The sequence below is a fragment of the Rattus norvegicus genome, chromosome 14, assembly GCF_021556685.1.
Source record: "Rattus norvegicus strain SHRSP/BbbUtx chromosome 14, alternate assembly SHRSP_T2T, whole genome shotgun sequence".
NCBI lineage: Eukaryota > Metazoa > Chordata > Mammalia > Rodentia > Muridae > Rattus > Rattus norvegicus.
Genome location: NC_141547.1, coordinates 32,987,848 through 32,998,169, shown reverse-complemented (window position 1 = coordinate 32,998,169; position 10,322 = coordinate 32,987,848). Strand labels below are relative to the sequence as shown.

Below are 10,322 nucleotides of genomic sequence, written 5' to 3'. Positions count from 1 at the left end.
GAACGGCTGTTTGCCCTGTTACACGGTGAATTCCTACAGGCAGACATTCTGTCTTATTAATTTGTGTATAGGCTTTGGTGCCTACTGGCAAGTCCTGGGCATTCAATAATGCTTGTTGAGTGGTAAATTCGACTGGCAATTTAATTCCCCACTCTGCTTTTTATTTTTCTGAACAGAAATTTCTTGCCTGGAATTAGATTGCAATATGGTTTCTTTTCACCACACTTCTGAAGATGTCAGCTTCTCCAATGTCAGTTGATTGAAGAATTGTAATTTCTCCTCTCGCAGGCATAATGTTGATCTTTTAACTCACAGTGGATTTTTCTTTTCCTTAACCCAAGATGGATTTTAGAAATAAATCAAGGTCCCAGACGTGTTTGGGGATCCCAGAAGGGGCTGCTTGAGCGGAATCACTTACCTTGGCCAACCCCAAAGTGAAGTGTCACTTGATGCCGCTCTGCAAATGTATGGCCGGAACAATTTACTAGGACGTTGGGCGTGGGTCCCACCTCAGATCCTGAGGATTGTGAGCATGGGGTCACATCTACTAGCAGGGCCTAGCTCTTCCTTGCTGCCCCGTAGGTGCTCCAAAGTGTGCTTTGAAGGGAGGGACAAATCAAATGCTATCAGGAGAGGCAGTTGTAGACCTGGACCATTTGATCACTCTCTAGGACTGATGAATTTTAAGTGAATAGTTTTAAAAATGAGTTTTCTTAAACCTGTCACTATCCAAAAGGGTGGCTTCAATGTTAAATGGTGCCAGAAAGCTGGGAAGTGATAGATATATATTTTCAAAGAGGCCACATGCTTTTAATTTTTTTCCGGTGAATATCTCCCTTTTATTTTTCTATTCTTAAAAATATTTAAATATTTTATGTATTATCTATCTATCCAAATATCTATCTATCATCTATCTATTATCTATCTATCTATCTATCTATCTATCTATCTATCTATTACATTTTTGTGGCTGTGTGTCTGCCCTGCTTTAAACTCCTAAACAGGAGGCACCTTCAATAAATAATCAATCAACCAATCAATCAATCAAGAGAAATTATAAAGAATATGTAGGGGAAACTTATGGTAACCAGAAAAAAATCTTGGAATGAGGCCTCACACTCAAACAGTAACTACTAAGTGTGCAATCCTGGTGTGCTTTAAGATCCACAATAATAAACGTTTATTCTCTCTGCTTCATGAGGTTAACTGTAAACCCGGATACTGGGATACAAAACTATAAGAACCTTTCCAGAGCAGATTGTTATTGTCCACTCACAGATAGCCACGGTGACTGTAAAATGTTCCTAGGTAGAAACTGTCTTAAGATTATTACTTTAGGAGTTGGAGAGATAGGTCAATAGTTAAGAACAAGAAAATTAAGACTAATTGAGCTCCAGGAACCCACAAGGTGATCCACAAACATCTGTAATTCCAGTTTCAGGGGATCTGACATCCTTCTTCTGACTTCCCTGGGCACCAGTTACACACGTGGCACACACACATTCACGTAAATAAAACACTCATACACATTAAAGAAAAACTTTAAAAGAAAATTATTTTACTTTTTTCTTGCCCCTAAGGCGGACCAGAGTCGGAGGGAGGTGGGGAAAGGGGCGCGAGGGGCGGGGGGGAGATTGAGGGTGAGATAAAAATAATAACACAAAAGAAAAGGCACCCAAATGCAAATGGGCTTTAAAAACCATTATTTCAAAGCTAACTACTTCACCGGGAGCCTCTTCTTACTCCACTGGCCCAGTTTCCACAAGTCTCAGCAGGAGCTTGGTTGGGTGGAGGTCCACGCTGGCCAATAGAAATCAGCTGTATTCTTACAGGTTTCGCAGCAGGTGGAGAAACTGAGCGTGAAAAATTACTTAAACGTGGGCTCGGTCTTTTACCGAGGTCAGGGACGCCCGCCTGATTTGTCCTCCTCTACTAACAGGAACAGAAAGAAATGTTGGGGACCCAGTTTCCTAATCCCTTCGCCCCGCAATCCCGACTAGTAACACCTCCATCATTAGCCGAGTATATTCTCCCCGCTCCTGAGAGTGTTGGAGGGACCTGTGGTTGTCCTTTATTGTCTAGAGAGCACCTGCCAGGTGGCTGGCCCGTGCCTAATGCGCGCGTGGCGCCTGGCTTCACAAAGCGCGGGCAGCACCTGCGTGGTCAGCCAGCCGCCTCGGGCTGAAGAACCACCGACGGAGGGAGAGCGCTGGGAGGGAGAGGATTCTGGGTGGAGGGCCTATGGGGGCTCCAGGTCTTAGAGGGCACAGCGCCCCTGGAATCAGCATATTCCAGTCCGAGAGCCCCGGGCACCAGGCAGCGGGAGGGAGTGCGACCCGGGCGGGAGAAGGGAGGGGCGTGGCCACGCGCTGGGAGGAGGGCTGGAGGAGGGGCTGTCGCGCGCCGCTAGTGGCTCTGGGGGCTCGGCTTTGCCGCGCTCCGTGCACTTGGGCGAGAGCTGTAGCAGAGAGAGGAGCTCAGAGTCTAGCGCAGCCACCGCGATGAGAGGCGCTCGCGGCGCCTGGGATCTGCTCTGCGTCCTGTTGGTCCTGCTCCGTGGCCAGACAGGTGGGAAAGAGCGGCAGGCAGGAGGATTGCACCCCCTGTGGGCGCAGCCCGGGTCCGGGAGGGGTGCCACCTGGGTGCGTCCAGAGTGGTAGCTTTTGGCTTTTCCCAAGCCTGTGTGTTACAGCTACAGCGAAGGTGGCGGGCGGACGCTCGACTCCGGTGGCTCGCCTCGCTCACCTGAGCTGGGAGACCGCAGCCCAGGCAATGGAGACCCGGGGCCGAGGGTCTTCTGGGAGCCGGGACAGCGGCTGCAGGCTGCGGGCGAGTTTGGTGATGCTTTTGTGCCGACTAAGCGCGGCCTCGGGCTTCGCAGGGAGAGCGTCCTCTTTCCTAGTGAGGTGCTGCCACGGCTCCCTTTTTGTTAAAAGTTGCGCGTGGGTGACCGGCGCCCGGGAGGACCAGCCCACGGGTCCCCGGACGCACGCTGGGCAAACTTGGAGAGCCTTTTCTCGGGGCCGCTGCTTCCCCAGCTCGGGCGCTCTTTGTGCACAGTGCTGGGGGCTCAACCGCAGCCGCTCTCGTCGTGCGCGGCGCCACCCGTGGAGACGAATCTTGGGCTTGCTTGTCCCCTCCCCCCCGTTTTTTTGCACGGGGAGCACGCGGCGTGAGGCTCTGGGGCGGGACCCCACGAGCCTGTAGGTGGCGGCTATGGGGACAACTTGAGCCGGGCGTGTGGCGAGCAGCCGCTAGGTTGCAGACTTTTTCCTTTTGTAAATCTCGTGCTAGAGACTCGCCCCTCTCTGCAGCCGCACGGTGTTCATTGCTGCCACGCGCCAAGGGAGCTGCTGTAGCCTACGTTGGCTGCCAGCTTCTGGGAAGCAGCGACTGCGTGCGGGGACGCAGCTGTTCTTGCCACCTCGTGCGGGCTGCAGCAGGACCAAGTCAGCCCGCTCCAGCTTTGGAAACCTCTGGTTTTAGTGTGTGTGCCTTGTAATCGCAGGTGGCCTTTTTTGCGGGGGATCCCGAGATCCTGACACCCTCTCCCTCGTGATAGCCATACTCAGGGCTGCCTAGGGAGGCTAGGTGGTGGGGGTGAGGGGTGAGAGTAAGCGTCCTGCAAATAGCATTTGTTTCTGTTCTGAAAACCTTGTTACCTCTGGAGGGTAACTTGGGTCTCCAGATCTTGAGGCTCCTGGAGCTCCTCAGCCCTGCCCCTTTTTGCCAGGTGTCGCTGGTGCACTGCCTGTGCAGGTTGCCTGATTAGTCCCGGAAAGCTTACTCTCTCCCAGGTCATTTTCAAAACAAAACCCAGGAACCTTTTAAGGTTACCCTGATGCACTAGAGAACAATCTGCGCGCTGGAGTAAAGCGTCAGATGGCCAGCATCTCTGTGACCTGTTTTGAGCCTACCGTTTGGCGGTTGCGTTTTCCTGATCTCATTCCCTCAATGCTTTTGAAAGGCCGGGAGAGGGCTTTCCTGTGGGGGAAGCCTTGCAACGGAACCTCTGCACTAGGGGAGGGGTCATGGGGGGTCACAAATGAGTGTTCAGATTCCTAGGTGTATTTGACCAGTTAGCTGAAAATGACCCCAGTGATCTTTGTGTTTTCCACCTTGTTCTGCTTTAGACCAAGGTGGAGCACCACAAAGATCACAGTTCCCTTTTGAAAACAGAAACGGGTCAGTGGTGTGCATTTTCCCCCTGGTTAGTGTGCTCTGGCCAGTAACTTTTTGGCAAAGGGAATTTGAAGGTCTGATTCCTGGCACACAGTGTGTTTGTAATTCCCTTCTCTACCCCAGTTTCTAACCTTCTTTGCCTCCCTGGTTGTGTGCCCTTGGGCGGTCATTTAAATTGGGAGTGGGTGGGGGGCTTGGGTTTCCCTGAAGGTACTTGAAAACATTTGCATCATGAAGGATCAGGGGGAGTTCAGAATTTCAGAAAGCTGCTTTCTTGTCTAAGGGCCATTTGGGGTGTGTGTGTGTGTGTGTGTGTGTGTGTGTGTGTGTGTTTTTTACTGTTTTGCTCCCGGCTTAGGTTTAGCGGGAAGCAGTTTGTATTTTTGTTTATGTTGTAGCCTTTGGAGGGCTAACATGTGCCTGCTTTGCAGTTACCCCTCCTTCCAGGGCATTTACAGCTCAACAGGATGGCTCAACAGGATGGCCCTAGAACAGTGAATCAGACGTCCCCCTGTTCCTGCAGGTGCAAGCCTCTAGTCATTCATGCACCTGGCATTCTGGTTTATGATCCTGCTGGAAATAATCTGATAGTTCCGTGTGAAGAGATAGACCCTAATAGTTAAACTTCTCCCCCATTCCGGGCTTTCCCCACCCATCCACACATTCCTTTTTCCTATGACGTTATAAATGGCATGCCTGCCGTGCTTGTGCAACACGCTTTCTAGTGTGCTTTCCATATTATATCATGGATGTGCTTTGTGCATATGTGGGGCTTCACAATCAGCAAATGCCTGCCAGGCCTCGAACTGAGAGCTTTGCCTGCCATTTCTGTACTCAGGGGGCACAGGAGGTTGGACCACAACAGCGTCTATTCCCTCTCCTCTACTGTTTTCCAATTGGAGGATAAGTCACTTGGCCAAAACAGCCAGCGAAGGAAGCCGAGCTCAGCTCCATGTGCATCCCTTATACAGAGTCTGTTGTAAAGTAAGATACTTACAAAAGTATTTAATGAGTGGTTACAATAAGTCCAGCCCTGTTGGAGGTTTTGGGGGTCCAGGACTGCTCATCTGGGTAAGATGGCTTCAGGCTGCCTGTTTTAGGATGTTTTGGTTAGTCTTCTCAATTTGAGGGATAATTTGCCAGGACGGTTCACTGCTGTATAGCTTGAATGGGGTATTCGAGACTATCATATGAGGGTTTTGGTGGGGGGACAGGAAGATAAGTTATCTCTAAAATGAAGTTGAAAACCATTCCCAGCCCCCTCAAATAGAAATGACGATAGCATTCTATATTTGTCCCTGATACCTGGCTGATCTCAGTGGCTGCTTGCCGTGGCCAAGTATGGTGAAATACAGTGACCATTCACCATACTCCCAGAAGAAATTCTCATCAGCAACGTGCCAAGCATTTTGTGGGCTTCCCTGTGGCTCACTGAAGTGGCAGATGTTGTTTTGGTCATGGGTTCTGCCACTGTTGTTGACAGTCCATAGAAGTTACTCTTAGGAGTTTTGAGTCATTTCCTTCAGGATCCTCTAGCTGATTAAAGAGGAGCTTGAGGAAATGAGCCAAACCAGCCATGGTGTCCAGAGCAATTCTTTGCCAGATTGAGGTCTGGGACCGCCCCTTAGAAGTGGTGGTGGCAAGGCCACAGTCTCCTTTCTCCAGAATGAAATTAGGTTCAAGAGTTGGCAGGCCGGGATGCAGAAAGTGTTGTAGTCATGTGTGGTAACTTTTCCAAAAGTGGGATTAGAAGACATTTATAGGGATCCAAGTATGCAAAATTTCATATGCAGCTTCAACAGCACCAGTCGATATTTTCACGGGGCAAGCAGAGCTTGGAAGGGAGTTATCGGTGGGAGGGAGACATTTGAATGGAGGACTGACTAATCCAGCAAGGCTCTTGTTGAAAAAATGGGAGCAAGGCTGGCCCCCTGGCTGGGATTCCTGAGTCATCGTCTGCCTTAGTTTTTGATAAAGAAGGAGTAGTTTGAAGCCAGTAGCCAGCTCGTGGGCATGCTTGTTTGACTGGCTGGATGCTTCTAGAAAACAAGGGAGATGGTTTCTACTAATGGTCCAACCTGGTCATTTCCCCACCTATCCTGTGCTCTGTGTTCCACTTTGGCCATGGTATATGTTTCCATGCACACCTTGACTGCTGGGTTTCTTCCAACAGAGCTACAGAATGTAACGTTTAAGTTCGATGATGATGATGATGATGATGATGATGATGATGATGATGATGATGATTGTTGTTATTATTATTATTAAGGGCAGGTGGCATCAGAGTTAAGAGCTTGGAATTAACATCTGTGAGTTTTAATCCCAGAATGCCACTTACCCGAGGTGTGCTCAGGGACCAGATGTCTAACCCTTCTGAGGTTTGCTGTCCGCATCTGTATAAGGGGAGAGGGGTAATGGGGGCTCCGGTGCAGAAGCTGGGGGTTGGTTGCTGGAGGGTCTGTATGAGATGTGCTTAGCGTGGAGCTCCTCAGAGGAAGTGGGTGGTCTCCAGGATGCTTGGATTTTATCACCCTCTTTCAGCTTAGTCTCTTAGGGGAAAAAACGCAACTGCTCTCAAACCAGATTACACTGCTTGTTGTGGCTTTTTTTCTTTTTTTCTTTTTCTTTTTTCTTTTTGGTATTAAGATAAAATTTATGTCATGAATGACTAGTTTTTTTTTTTTTTTTAATCTGCTGCGGTGATGTGTGCTGCTTTTTCCCTATCTCTATAATCAACATCCCCTCATTTGACTTTCTGCCGAAGGGCAGACAAAAAGTTTGGGATAAAAGTTTAGGGAGAGAGAATCCAGGTAAACCTCTCCTCCTCTGGTCCCCCTTCCGAAGGAAGTGGCTTCGAAAACACCAAATGGGAGTGGCTCTCCTGGACTACTTCCCCAGGAGTACAGGGCCCTCGTGAACTTGCCCTTGGCTGGGTTCCGACCCACAGCAGGCTGGAAACCGCTGCTTTAACGGCTCTGACACTCACGGGACCACACTTTAAACACAGGCAAGGCTGGTGAACACTGTGGATCAGTTTAACGACGTTTATCAATCCCCTGCTGGGTCCTCACAGGGACAGCAGATAGGAGCTCCGGTGGGAGGGGACGCCCTCAGAGTAAAGCTGGGGGTGCATACCCATGGAGGGGGTGTGGGTGGCCATCATTTTCAAAGACAGGAGCTTCAAGTCTGGTTGGGCGGTATTAGCAGAACTAGGGGGCGGTAGACATGCGCACGGGAGATCTTACTTTGAGATAAGAGGGCACAGTACCTCACAGAAGGGGAGCAGGGCTTCTGCCGCTGTGATAGTTGAAAGAATTAGGACAGATGTGGAACACGATGTTCAGATCTGACTTGAGGACCATCCAGTCTTCGGTCTGGTCAGGTGGCTGAGGGCACGGAAATGGAGGATAAGAAGGTAGAAATGTGGCCCCAGATTAGATTAGCCTCAAGGAACGGGGAGGGGGGGAGGGAGGGAGGGAGGGAGGGAGGGAGGGAGGGAGTTTATTTAGTGTTGAGCTTGGTCCAGATTGTGAAGAAGGCCTTGAAGGCCAGGCCAAGGTGGACTTGACTGGGAACAAGGTCACCTGTTGGGGCCACCTGCTTTGCCTTCTGTCCAATTAAGCACAGCATGGAGAACAGTGCCATGCCCTGCCCCCAAATGTGGGATATCCTTATTATAGGAGGTCAGGATGAAGGAGAGGGGTTTTTGTTATCTGTTTGGATTTTGGGTTTGTTTGTTTTTTTTCTTTTTAAACTAAAATGTGTTTATCCAGAAATTGACCCCTTTTTGACATTTTGGAATGCACAGTTCAGAGTACTAAGAACATTCCCATTGTTATGGACCTAGCCTTATCACTTCATCTTGCAAAACTGAAACTCTGTACCCATTAGAAAACCCCTACCCCCGCTAGTACTGTCACTGGACTGTTCTGTATGTGTACTCTAGGCAGACCCCACAATGGCTGCCTTCTTCTGGTTGGCTTGTTTTAGTACCATGCTGTTTTCAGGGGTCTTCTGTGTGTGTAAGGCAGGAATAAATGTTTGTATTTTTTGAGACAAGGTCTTGCCATGTTAACCCAACAGGCTTCTTAATCCTTAACAACCCTGCCTCTGCCTGTCTGGTTCCTGAAGGACCTGTACGCTTCACCATACCTGGCCGGGGTTTCCTCCTTTTAAGGCTGACCAGTTTTCATTCTCTTCAATGTAAGCTCCGTGTCTTGTTTCTCCATTCACAGCTAGTGGGCACCTGGATTGCTTCTACCTTCCGGGAACTGCGAATGATCTTCAAGGGGACACTTTGAAGGGCTATTACCAAGAGTGTGTCTTAGTGGGAAACAGCACAGGAGGACAAATCATTTACATTCTTAGTGCTATTGGACGAAGGGATGGGAAGCCCTGTGGGTTAGGAATATTCTGGAAATGATCGAGAAAGCCCTAGAGACCCAAGGGGGATAAAGACGGCATCTGCCTGGCACCCAGGAAGGAAAGAGAACTGGGGTTCCGCTGATGTAGGTCCCTGGGAGTAATGGCGAATGGCAGGCGGGTGGGTAGGGTTCACGGGACAGGCTGAGAGTAGGAAGAGGCTCTTTGTGGGAAAAAGTAATGTGCTGGGCTCCACAGGGCTTGGGTTGCATTTACCTCAGACTCAATTTCACAGACACAAAGCTCGATATCAGTGAAATTCTTTTTCGGGTCAGGGCCATATAAGTAATAAATGAAACCCCAAAGTCTCGAACTCCGGCTCGACGCTATTATGAGAGGATTTGGGGGATTATGATGGGCTCTGTGTTAAGTGTGTGCCAGTCATACGGTGGATGGAGCGATGTCACGAAAGGAACTGTCCAGTGGAGGTGTGAATAAGATGTTTTGGGTGTAGACGCAGACACAGAACTGATGAGCAGTTTGAGAAGCAAGGCCTTCGAGGGCAACGTAAAGAAACTGGATTTATTAAACCTGGGGATGATAAAGGAAGGGAGGTTGGCTTAGTGGCTGTCAGTCTTCGAGTATTTATAGTCTCTGACTAGAATGGTACAAGCTGCCAATGGCATACATTGCTTCAGAAGGAGACTGGGATTTTTAATTTTTTTTTTTTTGGAAAAAAATTTTTTTAATTTTTTTTTTTTGAAAAAAATTTTTTTAATTGTGGGCTGAAAAAAGACTACCACAGTTGGTTAATGGATCTCTGTGGGAGGTAGGGGAAAGCCAAATGCCATTTTGATATGGTCCCATCCTGCCTAACTCAGTTGGCTTGATGTCCCTTTTATGGTCTTACCATCCTCATTACGTAATCTGGAGACGGGACAGTAACGACACTTTTGTTTTCTCACTTGTTGGCTGTGGGGTGTTTCTTAGATGTAGTGTGAAGACTCCTAGGTTTTTGACCCCCATGGAAAACAGCCAGCGAGGAAGCCACAGCCTAAAAATAGGTTATTGATCTGTTGGGATAGGTCATCTAACCACAGAGCAAACTGAGCTGTGTAGTGAATGGAGTGCCAAGATAAGAGAACTGAGGAAGTCTGAGGTCTAGAGAGTTCCATCCTCACCTAGAGGTGGTGGCATGGTGTTGGGGGTCTCGTGTGTGAGGAAATCACCCCACACTGTGGCTAGGCAGAAAGCCCAGCTGAATGCAAGATGCTCGGCTGGGATGTGGGAGGCAGGAGGCACCACCACCGTCCTTTTCTGTTGATCCTGTGGCTTAACTATGACTCTTCTTCCCATCCTCCCTTTGCCTTTGGTCATTTCACAGTCATGGTTCAAAGACACACGGTAGATCCACCAGGGATCTGGGCTAAGGTGGCAGAAACTGCTCTCCCGCTCACTAGCTTCTGATCAGTAACATTGTGTAAGAATGAACGAAGCTATGTGTAAGGTGGGGTCCCGGGCTCTAGGGACCTCAGTGCTTGGCAGACCCACCGGAATGTCACATGTCATCAGATTAGTTGACAGTCTGGTCATACGCCTTACAGCTGGGTTAGATGACAAGGCTTCAGTGGGCTCAGAGGCCCTCCGGGGACCTGAAATAAATCATAAAGACCGGGCTGCGATTCAGTCAGTGCCTGAACAGCCAAGGTGTTGAGGGAGCCAAGAGGCTCCCATAGAAAGAGGCTCTGGAGGATGGAGTGCAAGGTGACAGGGCCTAA

At 49.3% G+C, this 10,322-nt stretch overlaps 1 protein-coding gene across 2 annotated transcripts in view; it reads left to right on the top strand.

Moving 5' to 3' along the window:
• Positions 1-2,443: 2,443 nt before the first annotated feature.
• Kit (KIT proto-oncogene receptor tyrosine kinase) overlaps positions 2,444-10,322 on the top strand; it is an 82,647-nt gene continuing 74,768 nt past the window's right edge. For both annotated transcript variants that reach the window (NM_001433901.1, NM_022264.3), the window contains 1 exon segment: positions 2,444-2,568. In NM_001433901.1, coding sequence (NP_001420830.1) covers positions 2,502-2,568 — 67 coding nt within the window. In that variant the 5' untranslated portion in view covers positions 2,444-2,501.